The sequence below is a fragment of the Equus asinus genome, chromosome 1 (genome assembly GCF_041296235.1).
Source record: "Equus asinus isolate D_3611 breed Donkey chromosome 1, EquAss-T2T_v2, whole genome shotgun sequence".
NCBI classification, from domain to species: domain Eukaryota; kingdom Metazoa; phylum Chordata; class Mammalia; order Perissodactyla; family Equidae; genus Equus; species Equus asinus.
Window position 1 is genome coordinate 208,668,890 of NC_091790.1, and position 25,291 is coordinate 208,694,180.

The 25,291-nt window shown below is 41.5% G+C and overlaps 1 protein-coding gene across 2 annotated transcripts in view; it reads right to left on the reverse strand.

Moving 5' to 3' along the window:
* NCAPG2 (non-SMC condensin II complex subunit G2) overlaps positions 1-25,291 on the reverse strand; it is a 72,262-nt gene that overhangs the window by 10,746 nt on the left and 36,225 nt on the right. For both annotated transcript variants that reach the window (XM_014830489.3, XM_014830490.3), the window contains exons 16-25: positions 23,131-23,304; positions 20,552-20,622; positions 19,340-19,493; positions 19,046-19,219; positions 17,589-17,705; positions 17,361-17,501; positions 16,828-16,927; positions 6,289-6,476; positions 4,298-4,438; positions 687-790 (exon numbers count right to left, since the gene is read on the reverse strand). In XM_014830489.3, coding sequence (XP_014685975.1) covers positions 687-790; positions 4,298-4,438; positions 6,289-6,476; positions 16,828-16,927; positions 17,361-17,501; positions 17,589-17,705; positions 19,046-19,219; positions 19,340-19,493; positions 20,552-20,622; positions 23,131-23,304 — 1,364 coding nt within the window. The remainder of the gene's footprint in view (positions 1-686; positions 791-4,297; positions 4,439-6,288; positions 6,477-16,827; positions 16,928-17,360; positions 17,502-17,588; positions 17,706-19,045; positions 19,220-19,339; positions 19,494-20,551; positions 20,623-23,130; positions 23,305-25,291) is intronic.

Consider the following 25,291-nt stretch of genomic DNA (forward strand, 5'->3'; position numbering starts at 1 on the left):
GTTGGCTAAACAAACTCTTCCCATCCTTTCACTGTGAGTCTGCAAATCTTAAAGGTGAAACATAAAAAATCAGATGTTGCTAGAAAGAGAACAGGGCGCTCTGGCAACTGAAAAAAGCTAATCTTTATACCCACAAGGCACACAAAAAAGATTTACTATGTTATTGAAAGATAATGCACAGCTGCTTTTCAGAGCTTTCACTGAGCACGTCTGCCATTGACGTTCCACAGGTATTGGATGTCTGCAGCACTATTCCTTCTGTGACCCATCAGTCCTTCACACGCCCAACAAACTCTAGAATTTTACTCAAGTGACACACGGACAAGAGAAATGAGTGACAGCTGTGCGCTGAATGAAACTAGTCAAGTGTTTGGAAAGTATACATAGTAAGGAGTATTCTGCTCCACGTTGACATTTGACACGTCTCCCTCTAACGGAATCTTAGTATGATAAGCATAACCAGACACTATTTGGGTGAATGTATTTTATAGAAAGTTAGAATTTCTCTTTGTATAATGCAAACACTTTTAATCATTGATAAAATGAGAGAAAATTCTATGGAATGTTTTTCTCATAGAAAAAAATGCACCTTTGAAAAATTGTGAGAGTAAAAGGAATAGAGCAAAAGCTACTGAGAGCTTACATCCACGATAAGAGTACCAGGACAGTAAAGAGAAAATGATTACCTGACCACATTCGGAGATTTTATTATTATTCCTATTAAACACCTTGAAAATGGTGGCAGGTCTGAAAGACACTCTGATGGGGTTAGCTCTTCTATATCAGAAACCTGAAAACAAAGGCAAATCAAGGATGAGAATGGGCTAATTACTTATTTTACACTGCTTTGTGTTTTCTTCAACACTTGAGCAGGGCTTCCCAGAAACTCGAAAGTTAATTTTATTGACTGGTGAAATGTCTATAATAATTATGACTTATCTATTATTATACACTGGGGTGTCTTATTCAGTTAGACAGAAGAAAAAAGAAAGACCTGTCACTCAACAAGCCTTTTGTCAAATAGCCTTAACTTGATATCATCGTCTGTAAATAATGTTTTTATACTAAGCAAATTTAACTAGTTATTCTTATTAGTCCAGATCACGTATTCTCAGTCTCAGCATTACTGACATTTTACACTGGATATTCCTCGTTGTGGGGTGTCCTGTGCACTGTGCGGTGTTGAGAAGCACCCCTCACCTCCATCCATCAGATCCCAGAAGTGAGAACCAGTAATGTTCCCAGACGTTGCCAATGTCCTCTGGAGAAGCAGAATTGCCCATAGTGCAGTACCGCTGGTCTGGATCCACAAAGGGGTCTGACTTGATCTATGCCCTTTATTATCAACCTCACGAGTTTTTTGTTTTTTTTTTTAAAGATTGGCACCTGTGCTAACATCTGTCGCCAATCTTCTTCTTCTTCTTTTCTTCTTCTTCTCCCCAAAGCCCCCTAGTATGTACTTGTACATTCTGGGTGTGAGTGCCTCTGGCTGTGCTATGTGGGATGCTGCCTCAACATGGCCTGATGAGCAGTGCCAAGTCCGCACCCAGGATCCAAACCAGCGAAACCCTGGGCCACAGAAGAGGAGCGCATGAACTTAACCACTTGGCCACAAGGTTGGCCCCAACCTCGTGAGTTTAAAGTCGTCTGTTCTTAGTGAACGAGCTCCACGTGCAAGTGGCTCCGTGAAGTCTAAGTCCAGAACTCCTGCTCCAGGAAGGGGCTTTTTTCCCCACTGTAATAGCTGAGGTGTGAATATGCCCACCACACCCTCATATCCTTCCACCACTATCTTTGCCTATTTCTTGGCTATCTTGGGAAATTTCACTCAGGCATGACTATAGCCAGCACTTAAACGTTCCTGTATTTCCTCTGCCAGAGTCATAACACCAATTTGGATATTAAAGTCAACCATCATTATTTATGATATAGCACTGTTTCTCATTAAAATGCTTTACATCTTAAATGTTGTAAATGCTTTTCTGACACAACAAGACAGATGATTATTGACTAGTTAAAATAAAAATGTATCTTGAGATTTTTGGCATATGCAGAAGCAAAGTCTATGACAGGAGCATAAGGGGTAGGAGACGCTAATGGAAAGAACATTGTTCTAGGAGTCTTACGATGCACGGGCACAGCAGCATTTCTGCAGGGAGCCTGTGGTGAGTGAAACACACGCTAACACCCCTAGAGAAACCACTAAGTAAATTACACAACAGATAACATACAGTCAACAGAGAAGATATAAGAGAACAGTACAAACACTTGATTCATCAAAAAGGCAGGAAAGGAAGAAAAGTCAGGGACTAAGAGAAAACAAACGTCCAAATGGTCAACTCAAACCCAAAGATACCAATAATTTCATGAAAATCAAATGGATTAGGCACCTCAACTAGAAGGCAGAGATTATAGGACTGGACAAAAAGAAAGACTCACCTATGTGGTGTTTATAAGAAACATAGGTTAAAAGCAAAAAGGTAAAAAAAGATACACTACGCAGACACGACACACCCCAGAGAAAGGACAGCATGATGGAAGCCTTTGGAGAGACCAAGAGACCTCTCAAAAGAACAAGATGGGCGGGGCAGCAACAAGACGACAATCTTCAGTGCGCACGCACCTAGTGACAAAGCTCCCAGACACACAGAAAGAAAATCGACAGACCTAACCAAAAGAGACAAACCCTCCACGGAGCTAACTTTTTATTGATGGAACAAGCAGACAAAGAAAATAAGCAAGGATATAGAACAGAGGCAAGCAAATTTTTTCTGTAAAGTAGTAAAAATTTAAATAAAATAGTAAATATATTCAGCTTTATGGGCAAAACGGTCTGTCACAAAGAGTTGGCTGTGCTGTTGTAACACAAAGCAACTACAGAAAACACGTAAATGAACAGTGTGGGTGTGCTCCAACAGAACTTCATTTACAAACTGATAGCAGGCCAGGTTTGACCACAGGACATTAACTGATTTATTTATAGTTCTTAGCTGTGCAGCTCACTGGAGTAAATAAGTTCTAGTTCTTATTCTATGTATAATCTAGTGATTACTTTCCAAAACTAAATTCTATTAATGTTTTAGAATTTAGTTAACTTTTTTATATTCATGATCTTATAATAGAAAATTTATATAACTTATATATATATACACATTTGTATAATTCAATGATATTCCAGGTCAGATGCCATCTTTTCATTCTGAGAAAACCCATCATTACTTTTACTATCTTCTTAAGTCACTATTCCACACCCTCACTCAATACCATGAGGATTCCATATGGGGAAACAGCACTTTTTGTTTTGACTTGAATTATCCTCATGACTGTGTCGATCTTTAACCAAATAAAGTAGGCTACTGGTAGGGAAAGAGCTAGTCCTTTATAGAGCAGGGATAAATAAATTATCTGTTTAAATTCATAGCAGAAATTTAAATTCCCATGCTTAGAAATGAAAACAAAGAGTTATGCTGTAGAAGGTAGTCAAAGAGACATGAATACAGCCATGCGTCCTTAATGACAGGGACACATTCTGAGAAATGCATCATTAGGCGATGTCATCTCGTGCAAATATCATAGCATGTCCTTACACAAACCTAGATGGTATAGCCTACTACACAGCTAGGCTCTATGGTACTAATCTTATGGGACCACTGTCGTATATGTGGCAGTCACTGACCAAAATGTCACTATACGGCGTAATTGACTGTATCCCCAAATGCAATCCCAGGTAGTCTTCATCCTGCTCACCACTGACCACAAGTGCTTTCACCTTGTCAGGAGAGAGGAATCTTAAGAAATGTATCAACTCACTTAAACCTCTAAAAGATAGCAAAAAGAAACATTCACAACAGGAGAACTAGTTTGGCTTTAATCAAGAAGGACAACATCCTAGAGGCTGGCCTGTGGTGTAGTGGTTAAGTTGTGCGCCCCACTTTGGCGGCCAGAGGTTCACAGGTTAAGAACCCGGGCGTGGACCTAGCAGCACTCATTGAGCCACCCTGTGGTGGCATCCCACATAAAATAGAGGACGATTGGCACAAACATTAGGTCAGCGACAATCTTCCTCTCACACACACAAAACAAGAATAACACCCTTAATGTATTTTCCCAATTACATGACTCTAAAACGCAAACTAGCTGTGAATGTGTGAAGTCCAGCCTCCAGGAGGCAGATCACTCATAAAGATCACTTTGAGTTCTTAAAAAAATACTGAAAAAACATAAAAATGTGCCACTAGTAGAAAACAGCATCTTATACAATCAAGAGACACAGTAGTTTCAGGATCAGTAGATTCACCTTTCGTAGTCGGTGACTTATCTCCACCACAGAGGCAGCAATCAGAGTTGAAAGCACACCCCGGTGAACAGGCGAGCCCACGTGCCAAGACTGAACGGTGGTTATAAACTCATGAAGAGGCGTCTGAACAGAATAAAGGAGCTACAAGAAAAAACATCAGTCGTTTTTAGTGGTTGTATATACAAAAAAAAAGAGCACTTTAAGAATGAGTATTCCTACTGCCCTCCCTCAGGAGTCACTAATCTTATTTGTCCATTATCAGTGTCCACTCCCTTCTTTTCTGTTGGCGACTCAAATCTCTTAAACACCGTGGGTAGAAGAGAACAAAGAGGACTGAAGCCCACTGGGAATTATCTTTCCAACATTCTTTCTTAAAAGCAAAGGAAAATCCCTAAGAATAGAAGTATCAGTAATATTAATAAAGAAAAAAGAAATAAAGATAAAGATAAAGAAATATTACTGACATTAAGAGAAGACATCAACTATGAGGCCATGTGTTCTGAATGAAGTTACATAGCCAATGGTGAGAAAATAAAAGATTTTGGCACAAATTACATTACATAAACAAATTACAGACGCTTGAACCAACTCATCCAAAAACTGAAACATTTCATATTAACTCAAATGTAAACTAGACTGCAGAAAATACAGCCAACAAACTTCAATTATCTCTATCAGCGAAGAACAGAATAAAATTGAAAGTCTTCAATATTTCATAAACACTCTCCCATTTAAGCATTTAAAAATATCTTCACTAAAAAAGAATAGCTCATTCATGTTTTTAAACTACTACTTAGAAAGAATGGTCCTCTCTGATGACAATATGATTTTATGAGTAAAGCAAGTCTGGCACACGTGTCAACTCTTTTTACATGACTTGGTTACTCAATACCCCACTTCATGTCAGCTTTCAATCAGCAAAGGAACCACAGGCCCTTGCGGGTCCTTGCCCTAAACTTCCAAACAGCAGGAGGTTAACACGTGATGGGAGGGCAACCTGCAACAGAAAATAACATCTCATCTGGGCAAAGTCTTTGTCATTTACAAATAATCAAAATTAGCATTCTTGGGGCTGGCCTGGTGGGACAGTGGTTAAGTTCGCACATTCTGCTTCGGTGGCCAGGGGTCCCCCGGTTCAGATCCCAGGTGTGGACAGGGCACCGCTCATCAAGCCATGCTGTGGCAGGCGTCCCAAATATAAAGTAGAGGAAGATGGGTACAGATGTTAGCTCAGGACCAGTCTTCCTCAGCAAAAAAGAGGAGGATTGGCAGCAGTTAGCTCAGGGCTAATCTTCCTTAAAAAAAAAAACTTAGCCTTCTCAAAAGTACATTTTAGGGGCCGGCCCCGTGGCCAAGTGGTTAAGTTCGCACGTTCCGCTACAGTGGCCCAGGGTTTCGCTAGTTTGAATCCTGCGTGCAGTCATGGCACCGTTCATCAAGCCATGCTGAGGTGGCATCCCACATACCACAACTAGAAGGACCCACAACTAAGAATATACAACTATGTACCAGGGGGCTTTGGGGAGAAAAAGGAAAAAAAAAAAAAAAATCTTAAAAAAAGTATATTTTATTTGGAAAATTCTGTGGAATAACAATTGAGCACTCACAAGACAATGCAATTCATTCTCTGCTTCCTCTCCTACTAGGAGGAGAAGCTCTCTCACCGCTGGCTGTTTACGTGAACTTGTGAACACCTGCCCCACGGCTGACAGTGGAAAGTGGGCTCTCGACCCTTCCTGGCCGCATGCCCCATGCAGGTAACCCCTTCTCTCTGAGTGCGCCACGCAATGCAGAAGGCTGCACATGCCGCCTGAAGAACGGCACACGGCAATTTTCTCCTGCACTGCGCTGCACCTCACTCAGCAGGCCAATGGCACAAGCAAGCGTTGGCTGGGCCTGCAGGTGAGTGGACACATCCCACACACCCTAGTCCCTCAGGGAGCACTGCCCATCTAACGTCTAACGACCCCGTCCTATGAAGGTGCGAGTACCCGCAGGCCTTCTTCCGGTTGCTTCCTGAAGCTCCATGCCATGCATTCCAGCATCTTCTGAAATACTTTCTGGACCGTATCAAACAGGGTTGCAACTTCTTTGTCTGAATCTGTTTTCTGCATCAAGGAACTTCCAGTTACCTCTTTCAGAATGCCAAGAAGTAGTGAAACATAAAAGAATCCCTTCACTAGAAAAAAAAAATGCAAAAATCAGTTAACTAATTACACAATTTAGTTGAAATTAATATACATTTTTCACTTAACACATGTATCATGGTAATGTAAGAGACTGTCACCGGTAAGCCAATACCAGGTTGGTCAAACTAATATAAACTTTAACATCAACCAATCAATGTTGCTCTGTTGAAACAGAACACCAATGCCTTCGAGAACAGTAACAGCGTGCCTGATCAGCCCCTGGCACTGCACTCACCACACACGGACAGGGTGGTCCCTGAGCCCCGGTTAGAGAGCATGCCCTGTTTGCTTACGTAATGTTGACCACCACACCAGCTCCACTATTACAGCCTGAGAGGGACAGCCCAGGAGCTTGCACAGTACGACTGAAGAACCTCAGGCCAACTCTGTTAAATTCCCGATACTCTACGGTTTATTGGTTGTCTTTTTCTTCCAAATCACCTCCTTTCCTGTGTTGCATTAATTCAGTAAAATGTCTTCCATGTGTGAGCATAATCCTACGTTCCATCTTGGAGATCCTGAATTTTCATCTTTGTTTCTATCCAAGCTTGCTTGTGAGTTAGGTTTTAAAAGCAGAAAGCATGGTCTTGGCCCCCAGTAAGCTTCATGAGCACCCACCTGAGTTCTCATCCCTGGCCCCTCAGGCTGCACCACACTGACTAACCTCTAGGTCTGTGTACATGAGTGCCTCCCATTCAGACGGCAGACCCTCCCATAGGAGCCATGCTGCGTGACTCTTTCCTATACACGTGATAAGATATGCACTATATAAACTATACACATGTATATTTTTAAAATTCATCATATGAAAAAGCACAGAAATAATGTTCCTCACTAAAAGAGCATTATCTAGAGGGCCAGCCTGGTGGCGCAGCAGTTAAGCTCACATGTTCCGCTTTGGTGGCCCGAGATTCGCCAGTTTGGATCCCAGGTTCGAACCTACGCACCACTTGGTAAGCCATGCTGTGGCAGGCATCCCACATATAAAGTGGAGGAAGATGGGCATGGATGTTAGCTCAGGGCCACTCTTCCTCAGCAAAAAAGAGGAGGATTGATGACAGATGTTAACTCAGGGCTAATCTTCCTCAAAAAGAAAAAGAAAAAGATTATTATCTGGGTGATGAAGAGGTATGACCTCTTTGAACTTAGAATGGAATCACCTTACATAGGAAATGGACCTGGAGAAAGTATGCAAAGCACCTCAGTTTAGAAAACAGATCAATAAGATACAGTAAGCACTGCTTCAGAAAGAGGTAAGAAACTAAAGAAAAACCCAAATTTATCTGCTAAAACTAAGTAAAATAAAGAGACATGTTCCAGGGGAGATTACCTCTCAAAAGGTCAATGACACTGCCAGAGTCAACACAATTTTGTAAAATCTTTGCAAACAGATTAGAATCTTGTAAAAACTAATTTCTTTAATCTAAAAGAAGGCAAAGGGGAGTGACGTCAGCAACACGGTGGTCTGAGCTCACCCGGGACTCTCTCCCCTCCAGATTACAACCAAAAAGAACAATTACTTTCCAACCAAAAAAAAAAAAAAGGTCCTAATAACTGAAATCATCAGAGACACCAGCCACACAACGGAGGGCGGAGAGGCTGGAGCCGCCCTCGGAGGAGCTGGAAGGGGTAAGAGAGAACTTCGCTCCCTCCCCTAGAGACTGGGATCGCTGCTGAGGGTGTGTGAAAGAGCAGGGGAAGGGGCCGCACATCCAGGGATCGTCCAGGACTCCCACCACCTGTGCAGCGAAACCTTCTAACAGGGGAAAGGTTTCGTGTGGGGGAGCCCCAGCAAGCCAGGGCCCTGGGAGAAGAGACAGCAAGAGCTTATCCGAAACCAGGTCAGTGCGCAAGAGAAAGTGCCCCTCCTCCCCCAAACCGCGCTCACCACCATCACAGCTGAAAGCGGCAGGCCCAGAAAGCATGGCTCTCGACCCCCATCTACTGGTGACAGGCTGTAACTGCAAGTGAATAACAGCATCATGAGCAAAAACCGCTCCTCTACCATCCAGCAATTTATAAAAGCTCCAGTCCACAACGAAAACAATGAAAACACAGAAGTAGGTCCTGAGGGCATGGAAATAAGTAAACTAAGTGAAGATGAGTTCAAAATAGCTATCATCAAAACACTCAATGAGGTAAAGGGAAATATGGGGAGACAACTCAATGAGTTCTGGAGTTACTTCACAAGAGATTGAAACTACAAAAAAGAACCAATCAGAAATACTAGAGATGAAAATCACAATGGATCAGATAAAACAGAATACAGACTCCCTGAATGCCCGTGTAGACACCATAGAGGAGAAAATTAGCATAATCAAAGATAGACACGATGAATGGCTCCAGACTGAGGAAGAAAGACAACTAAGAATTTAAAAAACTGAAAAAAATCTCCGAGAAATAGCTGACTCAATGAGAAAATGCAACTTAAGAATCATTGGAATTCCTGAGTGCGTCAAAAAGGAAAATGGAGCAGAAAGGGTGCTCAATGAAATAACAGAAGAGAACTTCCCAAATCTAGGGATTGGGAGAGAAAGGTGTGTGGAGGAAGATTTCAGATCTCCTAGATTTGTCAATGTAAAAACACCTACTGCAAGGCACATAGTAGTAAAAATGGCAAAAATGAACGACAAAGAAAGAATACTCAGGGCAGCAAGGCAGAAGAAAATAACGTACAAAGGAACCCCTATCAGACTTTCAGCGGATTTCTCTACAGAAACCTTACAAGCTAGGAGAGATTGGAATGACGTATTCAAAACTTTAAAGGATAAAAATCATCAGCCAGGAATACTCTATCCAGCAAAAATATCCTTCAGATATGAGGGAGAAATTAAATCTTTTCCAGACAAACAAAAGGAAGGGACTTCATAGTCATAAGACCTCCACTACAAGAAATCCTCAAGAAGGTTCTTATACCTGAAATAAGAAAAAAAGGGAACGAGTGGTCACAAAACACAGAGTAGGGAGACAAATAGATAGAATAGGAATAGGAGAGCAAATATGCAACTACAGCATTAGGATAAAGGGAAGGAAATCACCAAAGCAAAGACAATCATCACTCAAACCACAAACTGACAGCACAAGTTGGAATAAGACATGGAAATACTAATTTAGGAGGGGAGGAGGAAAGGGACTGAAACAGTCTAGGCTAAGTAAGTAAGAGACCACCAGAAAATGGACTATGTTATACATGAGGTTCTGAATACAAACCTCAGGGTAGCCACTAAACTAAAAAACAGAACAGAGACACAAAACATAAATAAGGAAAAATCTAAGAAACCCAGCATAAGAAATTGCAGAAGTCAATGGACAGGCTAAAAGACACAGGACGAGAAACAAAGGTAACCCAGGAAAACTGGATAACGAGCAACAGAATGACAGCATTAAGCCCTCATGCATCAACACTCACCCTCAATGTAAACGGACTGAACTCTCCAATAAAAAGACACAGAGTGGCAAAATGGATTAAAGAGCAAGATACAACAATTTGTTGCCTCCGGGAAACAAACCTCAGCTCCAAGGACAAACACAGGCTCAGAGTGAAGAGGTGGAAGACAATACTCCAAGCTAATAGCAAACAAAAGAAAGCAGGTGTTGCAATACTTATATCAGACAAAACAGACTTCAAGATAAGGCAGGTATAGAGAGACACAGAGGGCCAATATATAATGATCAAATGGATACTTCATCAAGAAGAAATAATGCTTATAAATATCTATGCGGCCAAGACAGGAGCACCAAAGTTCATAAAGCAACTATTAACAAAACTAAAAGAAGATATTAAAAATAACGCAATAATAGTAGGGGACTTCAACACCCCACTCACATCATTGGACAGATCATCCAGACAGAAAATCAACAAAGAAACAGTGGAGCTAAACAAAAAGCTAAAACAGTTGGACTTAATAGACATATATAGAACACTTCATCCAAAAACAGCAGAATACACTTTCTTCTCAAGCGCGCATGGAACATTCACAAGGATAGACCATATGCTGGGAAACAAGGCAAGCCTCTACAAATTTAAAAAAATTGAAATAATAACAAGCATCTTCTCCAATCATAATGCTGTAAAGCTAGAAATTAATTACAAGAAAAAAGCTGAGAAATGCACAAGGATTTGGAGACTAAATAATACACTATTGAACAAGAAATGGATCATTGAAGAAATTAAAGAAGAAATCAAAAAATACCTGGAGGCAAATGAAAATGATAACATGCCATACCAACTCACATGGGATGCAGCAAAAGATGTATTAAGAGGAAAATTCATCACAAAACAGGCACATCTTAACAAACAAGAAAAATCCCAAATAAGCAATCTTAAACTACACCTAACTGAATTAGAGAAAGAAGAACAAAGCCCAAAGTCAGCAGAAGGAGAGAAGTAATAAAAATCAGAGCAGAAATAAATGCTATTGAAACAAAAAAGGCAGTAGAAAGGATCAATGAAACAAAGAGCTGGTTCTTTGAGAAGATAAATAAAATTGACAAATTCCTAGCCAGACTTACAAAGAAAAAAAGAGAGAAAGCTCAAATAAACAAAATCAGAATTGAAAGAGGAGAAATAACAACAGACTCTGCAGAAATACAAGAGATTATAAGAGAATACTACAAAAAACTATATGCCAACAAAATGGATAACCTAGAGGAAATGGATAAATTCTTTGACTCCTACAATCTCCCAAAGCTTAGTCAAGAAGAAGCAGACAATTTAAACAGACCAATCACAAGGAAAGAGATTGAAACAGCAATAAAAAGCATCCCAAAGAATAAAACCCCAGGACCAGATGGCTTTCCTGGGGAATTCTACCAAACTTTCAGAGAGGATTTAACACCTATCCTTTTCAAGCTATTCCAAAAAATTAGGGAGGATGAAACACTTCCTAACGTATTCTACGAGGCCAATATCATGCTGATACCAAAGCCTGACAAGGACAGCACAAAAAAGGAGAACTACAGGCCAATATCGCTGATGAACATAGATGCAAAAATTCTCCACAAAATTACAGCAACTCAAATTCAGCAATTCATCAAAAGGATCATACATCATGATCAAGTGGGATTCATACCAGGGACACAGGGATGGTTCAACATCTGCCAATCAATCAACGTGATACACCAACATCAACAAACTGAGGAATAAAAACCACATGATCATCTCAATAGATGCAGAGAAAGCATTTGACAAGACCCAACAGCCATTTATGATAAAAACTCCGAACAAAATGGGGATAGAAGGGAACTACCTCAACATCATAAAGGCCATATATGACAAACCCACAGCCCACATCATACTCAATGGGCAAAAACTGAGTGCCATCCCCCTGAAAACAGGAACGAGACAAGGATGCCCTCTATCACCACTCTTATTTAACACAGTACTGGAGGTCCTGGCCAGAGCAATTAGGCAAGAAGAAGGAATAAAAGGAATCCAAATAGGGAGGGAAGAAGTGAAACTCTCGCTGTTTGCAGACGACATGATCTTATATATAGAAAACCCCAAAGAATCCATTGGAAAACTTTTAGAAGTAATCAGCAACTACAGCAAAGTTGCAGGTATAAAATCAATTTACATAAATCAGTAGCATTTCTATACTCTAATAACGAACTAACAGAAAAAGAACTTAAGAACACAATACCATTCACAATCGCAACAAAAAGAATAAAATACCTCAGGGTGAATTTAACTAAGGAAGTGAAAGACTTATACAATGAAAATTACAAGGCTTTTCTGAAAGAAATGGATGATGACATAAAGAGATGGAAAGATATTCCAAATGTACATGGATTGGAAGAATAAACATAGTTAAAATGTCCACACTACCTAAAGCAATCTACAGATTCAATGCTATCCCAATCAGAATCCCAATGACATTCTTTACAGAAATTGAACAAAGAATCCTAAAATTCATATGGGGCAACAAAAGACCCCGAATTGCTAAAGCAATCCTGAGAAAAAAGAACAAAGCTGGAGACATCACAATCCCTGACTTCAAAACATACTATGAAGCTACAATAATCAAAACAGCATGATACTGGTACAGAAACAGGTGCACAGATCAATGGAATAGAATTGAAAGCCCAGAAATAAAACCACACATCTATGGACAGCTAATCTTCGACAAAGGAGCTGAGGGCATACGATGGAGAAAAGAAAGTCTTTTCAACAAATGGTGCTGGGAAAACTGGAAAGCCACATGTAAAAGAATGAAAATTGACCATTCTTTTTCACCATTCACCAAAATAAACTCAAAATGGATCAAAGACCTAAAGCTGAGACCTGAAACCATAAGGTTTCTAGAAGAAAATGTAGGCAGTACACTCTGTGACATCAGTATTAAAAGGATCTTTTCGGACACCATGTCTTTTCAGAGAAGGGAAACAACAGAAAGAATAAACAAATGGTACTTCATCAGACTAAAGAGCTTCTTCAAGGCAAAGGAAAACAGGATTAAAACAAAAAAACAACCCACTAACTGAGAAAAAATATTTGCAAGTAATACATCTGAGAAAGGCTTAATATTCATAATATATAAAGAACTCACACAACTCAACAACAAAAAATCAATCAGCCCCATCAAAAAATGGGTTGGAGACATGAACAGACATTTCTCCAAAGGAGAGATACAGATGGCCAATAGACACATGAAAAGGTGTTCATCATCGCTGATCATCAGGGAAATGCAAATCAAAACTACACTAAGATACCACCTTACACCCATTAGAATGACAAAAATATCTAAAACTAATAGTAACAAATGTTGGAGAGGTTGTGGAGAAAAAGGAACCCTCATACACTGCTGGTGGGAATGCAAACTGGTGCAGCCACTATGGAAAACAGTATGGAGATTCCTCAAAAAATTAAAAATAGAACTACCATACAATCCAGCTATCCCGCTACTGGGTATCTATCCAAAGAACCTGAAGTCAACAATTCCAAAAGTCCTATGCACCTCCATGTTCACTGCAGCATTATTTACAATAGCCAAGACGTGGCAGCAACCTAAGTGCCCATCAACAGATGATTGGATAAAGAAGATGTGGTACATATATACAATGGAACACTACTCAGCTGTAAAACAGAACAAAATCGTCCCATTTGCAACAACATGGATGGACCTTGAGGGAATTATGTTAAGTGAAATAAGTCAGATAGAGAAAGACAATCTCGTATGACTCCACTCATATGAGGAATTTAAACATGTGGACTAAGAGAACAGATCAGTGGATACCGGGGAAAGGTGGGGTGGGGGTGGGCACAACGGGTGAAGGGGTGCACCTACAACACGACTGACAAACAATAATGTACAACTGAAATTTCACAAGATTGTAACCTATCATTAACTCAATAAATAATAAAAAAATTTTAAAAAATTAAAAATAATAATAATAATAAAAGAAGGCAAAGGGACACACATTCTCCACATATGTGGGTGAGCAAGGAAATGCTGGGCTAAATCAAACACGAGCAGCACAGAGACTGATGTGCTGAAGCGTAAAGGACCCTGAAAAGAAGAGGGCCAGTCTTCTTACATCCATCCTCACAGTCATGGTTCATGGGGGAGAACCACACACTTAGTCAGTACTTTTAATTATTGACAAAAACCTGGAAAGTTGAAAATTCTAATTCAAAGCTATTTCATTATGTTCAAGCAGTATGTGCCTTATAACCAAATATAGAGAGAGATAGTGGTTAAGTAAAACAGCACAAATTACTAAAGATGTATCAGAATTCATAGGAATGTACAGTAGAAGACATTGACTTTGGAAGTTATTGCTTCTTGAGAGTGAATCAGCTCACAAACAGTTGCTGGGCTGGGAGAGATGTCAGTTTGACACTGATGGCGTGCTGGCTGCTAGGATTTTCCCAGCAGTTAATATCTCAGGCTATCACGTGTCTGCAAATGAGCAGAAGCTCACTAGCCCGGCCCAGGGCAGCAGTCACAGAGAACTAGCTCAGCGTACGAGCCTGTGGAGCATCCTCCTTCTGGCTCAGACAGGCGCGTGCTCTGCCCCGGGACTCCCTCCTGCCCAGCTCTCTCCAGCTCTGCCAGGTGGCCGCGGTCTCCATCAATCTCCCTTTACCTTTTCATTGAAGGCAAAGTCCTATATTTACTGTAAGGTTTATTTATTAGAAATTTAACCTTCCTTTTTCATTGTACTCATTACTTCTTGCTAAGATGACCATGTACTAGCACTGTCAATAAGTGTCACTGAGTATCTGCACAGTCATCCTTCCCAAAAGCCTCTGACTTTTAGTGCCTGATTTTGCAGAATGCATGGTGTTTTTTGAAACACACACACTGTGTTAGAGCAGAAACACCTGCATTTTTGTGAGCTTAGATTTTTACATTTGGGTTATGTGTGGGGACTCAGCTGTATTCAAGGACCTCTCTTCTGGAATATGCACTTCAGCATAGAAAATGCCATACTTAAATATTAATATAAATGCGACTGGCTTTAATTAAAATGCTTTATTAGGACTCTTTCAAGTAGAGCAAAAAGTCCAGTGATCAGTGGACTCTGGGTCTACCTAGCTAAATTGCTAAGTATAATCCTATTTGTGACAAGACTATAAAAAATGACCACACAGTTGATTCTTTCCTGGGAAATGCTGATTATTGGAAAGTATAAGTACAAAGATTGCTTCAGTTTGGTCAAAGATAAAGTCAATAGCTTAGGGCCTCATTTTGGGGGAAGAGACGCCTCTATACAATGAAACTAGTTACACTGAGATCGAAATTCTATTTAGCTCCCTGGAAAATGAATTTTATAAATACAAAAAATAGATTCAGTTCTTAGGAGAAAATAATTCCTAAATGATAAATGAAATTTAAATGATGCAAATCATTTTTAATGTTTCAATCATTAAGCTTAAGTTTAACCTGCTGTTTTCACAATAGAAAGTAAGAGTTATAAAGAGTTAAACAAAAGAAAGCTAGACTTTAAAACAAAATATTTGTTTTATTTAATACTTAGTCTTTGTGGATATTTTAAATAAATAATGTATAATCTTGCTTGTGAGTACAGATTAATTCAAGGGGATGTATACTCGAAACAGCAGAACAGAGTGGCCAGTACCCCAGCTCCAGCACAGCACAAGTATCAACCTCAGTGCCAGAAGCACGGAGAGAAAAACACGGCGGAAGTTGCTGACAAGAATCCTCTGGGGTCTGCATGACGAAACTGAAGACTCCAGATGACTAACTGCGAACTTAACTATTGACTCATTGAATCTAATTTTCAAAACTTAATGTTGAATTTGCTAGATTATATCATTTTCAATCTCTTCTAGTAAATATGTAGGCTTAAAGGAATTTAAATGTCAAATTTTCAAGTTTCCATAGATCTCAGAAAGAACCAAACATAGCGTGGGGATGTGTAGTAAGAACAACTCAGAAAATTTAGAAACAGCTCCATACAGCAACTCAGCTACCCCAGGGAGGCGGCAGGGTCAGGGTTGTGGGTCACAGCCCAGCAGGATACTTCTTAGCCAGTGTGACCAGAGGTGGAGGAGACACTCTGGATCATACCCCAACTCCTCCCGCCATCATGTGATAGGCTGTGAGAAGCTGGCCCGGGGACCCACGGGTAGGATGCTCCAGAACATCACACAGCCCAGCTCCAGTGGCCAGCCTGCCCAGACCACCTATAAAGAGGCAGACTTCTCACTCCCTCACTGAACACATTTCACTTAGCACCTAGTATGCAGCCAGCATGAGCACCATGGGATGAGTCCCAGGGCTGACCCTGTCACCCCTGTCCGTGGGGTAACACACACTTCCCAGGGGTTCTAGGGGGCATTGAACATCCCCTGACTTACCATCCCCAGTGTCCAGAGCAGATAAGAGAACTATTCTGTGAGCTTTGCCATACAGATGCCAGCGGGGAGCAGCAGAGAGGCTCGGGGCTGCCACTGCGCTAGCCTCCCACACGGCAAGTCCCCTGACAATCAAGCAAACTGCAAGGAGCAGAAGCCCAAGGCCCCGTCAGAAACCGGACTTCATCACATCCAATGTCAGAAACACCTGTGAACTGCCTGGCTGCAGGGTTCACAGGTTCAGATCCTGGGCACGGACCTAGAACTGCTCATCAAGCCACACTGTGGTGGCATCCCATATAAAATAGAGGAAGACTGGCACAGATCTTAGCTCAGCGATAATCCTCCTCAAGCACAAAGAGGAAGACTGGCAACAGATGTTAGCTCAGGACCAATCTACCTCACACATACACACACAAAAAAAGCAAGAGTGCTGACCAGAAAAGTAAGGGAGGGAGAGAGGAAGTGGTTTTGATTATTAATTGCTCTAAACTAGTCCTTTAATGAACGAAGTATACCTGTTTGCATGATTCCAAGACTCCACTGTAAAAGCTGTATCTGAAACTTACAATCGCCAAGGCCAACCATAACAACATCTTTACACACGGTCAGGTAGGTCTGTAAGAGACAGATGTGCTGATGTGATTTACCAACAAAGGCCACAGAAAGGGAAAAAAGGGAATAAATCCAGGTTTGCAAAGCCTCTCACATCTGATGTCCTACCAGTTATCTTACAAAGCAGATATTTTTATAAAGGATTCCCACAGACACATTAATTCTAATTTCTGTTTTGATAAGAAATCCAGAAACACATTTTACGTAATTCCATAAACATTACTGAACACTATTACATGGAATGTGTAAAATTACATTAAAATTATGCAGTCTATACTTTGAGAAAAGATAAACTACAGATCTTTAAATGCCGCTGTAAGGATTTAAGAAGAGCAACATTACGTCTAAAGTTACAACTTTAAAACAGAAAATAAAATCTTGAAACACATCACAAACTTCGTAAATAAAAAGGTTTCTGCGTCTTAAGACTTCTAACCTGGATAATTTGCTGATAAACGACCCTATGAAGCTTCAGATATTCTTCTTCTTGATCTTGGATAAAAGATAAAACTTTGCTTTCTAACCAAAACCCAGTGTCTTCCAAAGGGGACAGGTAAACCTTTCCTTCTGAGCAGAACTGTCCAACAACAGAAAGATGAATTAGTACTGGGCCAGCCGTGCCAATGCGCTTCTTATTCTGATACAGAGCCAGGGACGGACGCACCTTGTGCTGAAGATGAATACTCAACCGACAATAGAGGCTGAAGGCTCGCAGGGCAGTTGCTTCATTAAAGTTGTGAGGTTTCACACCTGGCAATTGCAAAATTGATTCCAGATCCACCTGTAAAATAAAAAAATCTGTAGGCTGCGTTCTGACTGATAAGTCATGGCCAGGATGATCGGAAGCACCTGACAAAGCTGCGCTTCAAGAGGGACACGTGGAGCAACAGAGGTGATTCAGCAGCACAGCAAAGCCTTCCGAGAAGTCTGCAGTGTCTTCCCTTCCTCTCCCCTCAAGAACGTAACTTTAAGTTATTGCTTAAGGAGCTGTCAGGAGCGAGTATGTTAAAGCCTTTGCCCCTGGGGTAGGTTCTGGCCTGCTGGGGGTGAGAGGCCAGGTCTGCAAAGAAAGACGGTGCTGTTGGGACAGACCGACAACACAGAGAGAGAGGCAGTGCCTCCCAGGAACAGTCCCTCGCCACTCAGGCAGGGTGAGACCCTCCCGCCTGCCTGCAACTCCCTCATCTTGCACCCAGCAGGAGCAGCGTGAGTGTTTGGAAATGTGTGGGAGTGGGTTTGGCTGTCACAATGGAGGGGTGGGTGTCCCACCAGCATTGAATAGGTGACAATACCATTTGTGCCCCTGCTAGGAAAGCCTGATGGGAAATACATCCACCCTTTTCCCAGAACCCACAGGCAGCCCTACTTTCTATACCAGTGCAGCCGGTGCCCAGCTTAGTCCATGGGCAAAATCCCAGCGCTGCCCACCCCCACCTGGACATGAACGCTGGAGAGGCTTGAGGGAGCGCATGGCCAGGTACTGGGCTTGCCATCAGCCCCGCCACCTCCTCCCCTGAGTGCTATGCACCTCTCCCCTTCAGACCTCCCTCCTCTCCCACCTGGTGCCTGGCGCTGGTGCACCGGAGGCTCTGCCACTGGCACAACCAAGCTCAGCAGCACTAACAGGCTGTTTCTGAGGCCTGGCCCTGGAGGAGATGGCCAGAGAGCCAGGAAGGAGAGGAGGAAAATGGTGAATTCACAGGAATGCTCCACCGATTCCTAGAAAAGCCTGCCAAGGACTGAGGGGAAATCAGGATTCCCACGACAATGGGCAGGAGCAGAGCAACAGAGCTTGAGGGTGACAGAAAGTCTTCCTGCAGACCCGTGTTCACAGAAACAGGGTTATTCGCAGGAGTCAGCCTTGACAAAACACTGGGCTCTGAACACCACTTGGCTGAAAGGCCTAGAAATTGTGACCTAGTCCCCATCTTGCCACCCAGTTAGTCACCTGAGTTTGATGTCCTCGCCTGTACACTGGAGGAAGGGGCCAGATAACACAACTCCTTTCCCGCTGGAAAAATTTATACTACAAATATGAAAAATTTAATCTTACTTTATCACTCCTATGACTCATGGAATCACTCAACGTTCACAGGGCCTGTATTTGTTCTAGAAAGTTACCTTGGACGTTTCAAGTGCTTTCAAAAGATGGTTAAGCTTCTTTCGGGGAGCCGATAGCAGGCACTCTCGATTCTTCGGATGGGTCAGCAGATACTCTATGTAAACCAAGGCCAATTCGGGTTTGACTGGGCGTGTATCACAGATTTGCACTTTACGTTTAGACGCTGAGTTACTCTGAAAGAACAGAGAGCAGTAAACTGATAAATAAAACATATGTTTCCGGGAAACCATGCAGATTTCTAATACAGAGTTATCCTCATTCAGCAAATTTAAAGAAACATGATACAAATATACCTTACTCTGGGGCTGCTCATCTGGCAGCCAGTCACAGATGAGTTCCAGAATGTGTCCCACTTGTCCCCAGGAGCAGAGACAGTCTAACAAAGTGCAGTAGCTCTTGTCTGCTGCTCCTTCCTCTTGGTTTCTTAACGTGGAAATCACACCACAGCTGAAAATGTCAAATACACAAAATCAGATCTCATATTTCAATAACAATTTCCCACTTTTCTAAAAGGTGAGGAAAATAAAGAAGCCAAAAATTGAGGGTACTTAAGCCCTTCCTATCACAGGAACTCTTGGACATTCTCTGCTGCAGAATAATTATATTGTTTTCTCACAATTACTACAGGAGATAAGTTTCAATACAAAATACTGAATTTGAAAGCTTTAGGAATATTAGACTCAACACAGTCCAGACATACCAACATAGGTATTAAGTTATCAAGGACACATCAGTCACATAAAACCCCCAGCCTTTCATGTCTGTGTCACCTCTGTCAGACTCTAGAGCAAAGAACCCTAATTTTGGAGGAATAATTTTTGTTTAGCATCAAAACATCCATTTTTCATAATATGAATAAAAATAAGTAATTTTTACTGAGATAATAACCAACACTCGAGCAACACCGTCCAACAAAACATATAATGCAAGCCACAAAAGCAGGCCATGTAAGTCATTTTTAATTTTCTAGTAGCCACATTTAAAAAAGCAAAGAGAAACAGGTAAAATTAATTTCAATAATATATCTTATTTAACCCAATCTATCCACAACATCATTTTAAGATGTAATCAACATAGAAAACTACTAATGAGATACTTTACATTCTTCTTTTCACACCAAGTCTCGGTGTGTGCATTCTGCACTCACAGTACCTCTCAACCCAGAGAGCCATGTTCCAGCCGTCAGAGCCACATGCAGCCCACGGCTCCATGGCGGATAACAGCTTCAGAGTCTCATCACATCGGGCTTTAGAAATAGCCCAGACGTTACAGCTCAGAGACTGTTTTAGTGCCACGTAGTCTCCTCCTACCTTCCTTAGCACTCCAGAGCCACCAGAAATTGCACCCGGCTATTTTCCCTGCCACAGGGAGAGGGAGAGAGGAGGGAGGAAGTGGCTGTGGACTTGGAACTGAGGTGTGACAGTCTGCTGAATGTCAGACTGACACCTAAGCACAATGACGCAGGATTCCCACCTCACTGCTGTCCTGAAAAGCAGAGAGAATACCTGAATGCAGGCACAGCAGAAGCAGGCATGAAGGACATCAGCATGAACAAAGGGATCTTACACCGATCATCCTAAAAGCATAAAAAGAAAACAAAACAAAAGGGTATTTAAACACGATGATGTTTTGAAAGCCTGTTCATAAAGCTTCCCAATAACCTATTTTCAAAGTCACTCAGTAGGAACTAGAGTAATCCTCCCAATGCTCAACAGGAAAACTTACACCTATTGGTAAACTTCACATTTGAGACGTATTCTCAACGTTTTATATGACATTCCACTACTCTGTGTGATGCATTAATTTTTCCAGATATTTATTAAGCACCTACTGTGTACCAGGCACCAATCTAGATCCTGGGGATACATCAGTACCCAGAATAGACAAAATTCCTTGTGTCAAGGCACTAACGTCTATTGTAAAAATACTGATGAAAGGAAAAAAATTAACTCTACACACTTGGTATCCTGAACATAAATCTCAAGAGAATGAAACTAGTCAAAGAAAAAATTTTAAATAAAATAATGAGAATATCTTCAGGAAGACGGCAGTTTAATGGAAAATGTACAGACTTTGGAGCTACTTTGCCAAATCCAAGTCCAATCAGATTCCACAAGCTAACTAGCTGGAACACAGAGCAAAGAGGTTGGAGTCTCTGAGTCTCAGTTTCCTCCTCTGCAAAACGGGAAAGAGTTATTAGGAGAACTGAGTGAGGTAAACCACATCAGAACCAATGACAGTACCTAGTACATGGTAGTGCTGAAAAACTGTAGCTACATTATTATTATTACAACAATAAAGCAAACAGTAGACCAGACTCAATCAAGAACACTCAATAAAAAATATCCTTGGGGCTGGCCCCGTGGCTGAGTGGTTGAGTTCGTGCGCTCCGCTGCCGGCGGCCCAGTGTTTCATTGGTTCGAATCCTGGGCGCGGACATGGCACTGCTCATCAAACCACGCTGAGGCAGCGTCCCACATGCCACTGCTGGAGGGACCCACAACAAAGAATATACAACTATGTACTGGGGGGCTTTGGGGAGAAAAAGGAAAAAAAATTTTAAAAATCTTAAAAAAAAAAAAAATATCCTTGGGGCTGGCCCCATGGTGTAGTGGTTAGATTCGGCGCACTCCACTTTGGCGGCCTGGGTTCATGGGCTCAGATCCCAGGCACAGACCTACACCACTCGTCAGCCACGCTGTGGCGGTAACCCACATATAAAATAGAAGAAGACTGGCACAAGTGTTAGCTCAGGGCAAATCTTCCTCAGCAAAAAAAAAAAAAAACAAAAAGAAAACAAAGCAAAACAATATCCTTGTTTGGTTGGGAGAATGAGGGATGGTAAATTCTAAAAGAAAAAGAAATAACAATTTCCCTGAAAATATACATGAAACAGAAATAGGAGCAACATCAAAATCTGATCTGTAATTAATATGCATTCAGTTAGAATAAACCCACCCTTACCCCTAACTCCTAACAAAAAAGGAAAATATTTTCTTAATGTTACAGAATTACACTGGTAATTGCTGCTGATTCCACTCTATGTGCGGGTTATAGATTGTATATTCACTTATTGGATGACCACAATATTCTCAGCTACTGAGGGGAGACAGGCTCTCCTGCCAGAATCATTTGGAACTAACTGAATTAATTAACGGCCTTCCTGGGCTTCCTGGACATCCCCAGGCCACACTGCTCATTTGCCATCTCATCCAGTGTCCTATGGGCTTCTGTGTGCATCTTCTGAGATTTCTGATAGTGCTGGTTTCTCACCCCAGTGTAATTATTTTGAGCTTTTCAAATGCCCTAGTAACTTCGGCAACCTAGATTTACTTTCATGGGCAGCTCACGTTTGTATTTTAGAGGCAGAATGAAGCTCAGAGATGCGAGAGTCACAGAAATACAGCTCAGAAAAGCTAAGAGGTCCCAGGACACATAAGCAGTTGTAGAAGAGCCAAGAGTAACATTTACCGAAAGAAGGGTGGTTCATAAGACCTATGATCTTTCTATACTTAAACCATGCTCTCTTCATAATTGGGAACAAATTTGCATTTTTAGCTATCAGTCTTATTTTTGTTTTTGAAATATAAATTTCCTTCAGAAGTAAGAAGTCAAGGAATGAGAAGGTTTCCTTCATCCAAACAGAAGTCACACACCTGGGTCTGTCTGTCCCAAGAACGCAGACACAACTCAGATATGTCAGAAACATGTTAGCTTACAGTGTGTTGCCAAATGCCTAAAACTGCCCCCAAACTTCGGTGCTAGTGTATCTCGATGTCCACAGACTCCTCTTTCTCAATTCCCAGCAAGTGAGACTGGATTCTAAAATCGTGTCCCAGACTATTAGAGACAGAAAACCTGAGAGCTCGCCCAACACTTCCCTGGGTGCTGGGACAGGACCCTGAAAGAGCCATGTCCCCGATCCTTGAGAAGGGCGAGGCTGGCTGGCCTGCAGGGCGAGTGCCGGCTCAGCCTCTCCTGCCACAGACGAGGAGCCAGGCACAGAGAGGAAAGAGTGCGGGTACTTCTGCAAACTGCATGGTGCCATCTCACCAAGCCTGCTGACAAGCGCGGCCAGCCTTACCTTGAACACTTCCAGGTACTCAGGGAGCACAGAGGCAAACTTGTTAATGGTGTAAACTCTGGCCTCTTTATTGTTTTCCATACTTCTGTGAATGCTTTTCCATAGAATCACAACGATTTCTAATAAACCTGCCATGGATGCAACATCGCTTACTGACAGTGTTTTGTCCAGAACCTAAGACACAAATAATTTTATTGTGAAAGAATCAAACCATAACAAGTATTAAGATAACAGCATATCCCAGAATTCCAGGCCTAAGGCAGAAATGTAAAGGATATCAAGTCTCTTTTCAAGTCGTAAAATGACTTTATTCTCTATTTGAGAATCTCTATTAGAGGTAAACCTGTTCTTAAAGCCCACTCAAGAAATAAATTCTAAATTAACCCTATATCCTTTCAATAAACAGTTTATCTGAATTAAAAATCCTCTAAAAATCAACATGTATAAACCACAAGATACAGCTTCTGATTTGTTAAAAGATGTCACTTCTCACCACAAACCTCAATATGAACAGACTGGTGGGGGAAGGGAAGGGCTCTAAAACCTAATATATTTAAATGTGATTACTGCTGAGACTCAGCTGCAACTCCACCCATCAGACCACACTGGATGTACCTCTGGCCAGCCACCGCCATCCTCCAGGGCTTGTGGGGTATGATCCCCAGACTCTGGTGTAATGACTGACGATGATCAACTCCCACTCAATCATGGGCTTCTTTGGTTTGTTCTAAAATAATACACGGATTTACATTTTCTGCACTCATGGTGGCAGTGAGCAATAACTACTGCTATGTTCTGCGTGTTCAGTTTAAACCACAAGTGCGTCTCACAAACTCCTCTTCTCCTCCACAGAGCCAGAGACCCACACTGCTTTTCAATCCAAAAACTTGAGAAAGAAATTCCTGTAGTCACAGGTGGCAGGGACGGACCAGGCATGCTGGTCTTTGGAGATGCTGGGCTTCTTTATCAAAAGGTGACAGAGGCCACATTTGCCTGAGTGGGAGTGTTTGGGATGTCCTAAAGTTCCAGTCTCTAAAAAGGCATCTCTGCAGAAGCTTGTCCTTCAGCCGGCTGCCGTGGCAGCCAGAGCAGGAGCCTGCGCGAGCTTTAGTCAAAGGAAGGTTTTGCAGCAACCTCTGCAAATCTCTCACCTTTGCCTGTGGCAGCTGTGACTGCCAGGGGACAGATTACCACAGTTCCTGGCCTTGGCAACAGTAGCAACGTTCTGTTTCTCTGAAGCCTACTGGTGAAACTCAGAGCCGGAGTACCCCCTCCTGACTTTCTCCTCCAGCCCACCGCAGGCTGCGCTCGGACGTGACCAGCTCAGATCCACACTGATGGGCTCTGCTAACGAGCCCTGTGGTGTGACTGTAACAAAGAGTCTGATAACCTGCAAATACCAATGCAGACAACTTCCTGAAAGGGGACAACCTTCAGATGCAAAGGATGATTCATTTCAGGCATTGGTATTTTTATGCTATCTATTCAAATTTAATGGAAAAAGATACCGGGGAGAAAATTAACTTGTTTAATGGGGGTACACAGAAAACGTAAGGGTAGTTTCTATAGAAAGTTGAATTTTTCAATAGGCATTTAATACTTTGAATGAGTTTTTGTCAAATTTAAAAAGCAATGAAACTACCAAAGTCTTAGAAACTACTATAAGAATGATACAAATAACAGATTGACAAAATTTCATTCTGTATTTAATTTTACTTTTTACTGTTCCACTGATAAGCATAGCAGCTCTACCATTAAAGTTTCATGAGAAAGTCACTACTTCTTTACAAAAATTTTGCCAAGTTCCTAAGCAAGATTTCATTAAATAGGAAGCCACCTTTTTATTTTTGGCAGATAACATCTTTGATTTTAGTAGATAGCAATGAGAAAAAGTAAAAGAATCCTTCAAAAATTGTTGCTTTCAGCCATTTAGATAGTCTTAAAATTAGAAGATCTATATGACAAATTGTATTTCTTTTCTAGCATAGGTTACAATGGAGCTACATATTTCTAAACCCTTGCCTTTTCTAATGGTACAGATATTGACATAAAATGTTGTACAACCACAAGTTTCTCAATAATGCTAGGGTTTTAACAATGGAGGTGTGGGGGGTGCCTTCAATAATGAAACAATGTAATAGTTTTTCACCTGTTAGGTTAC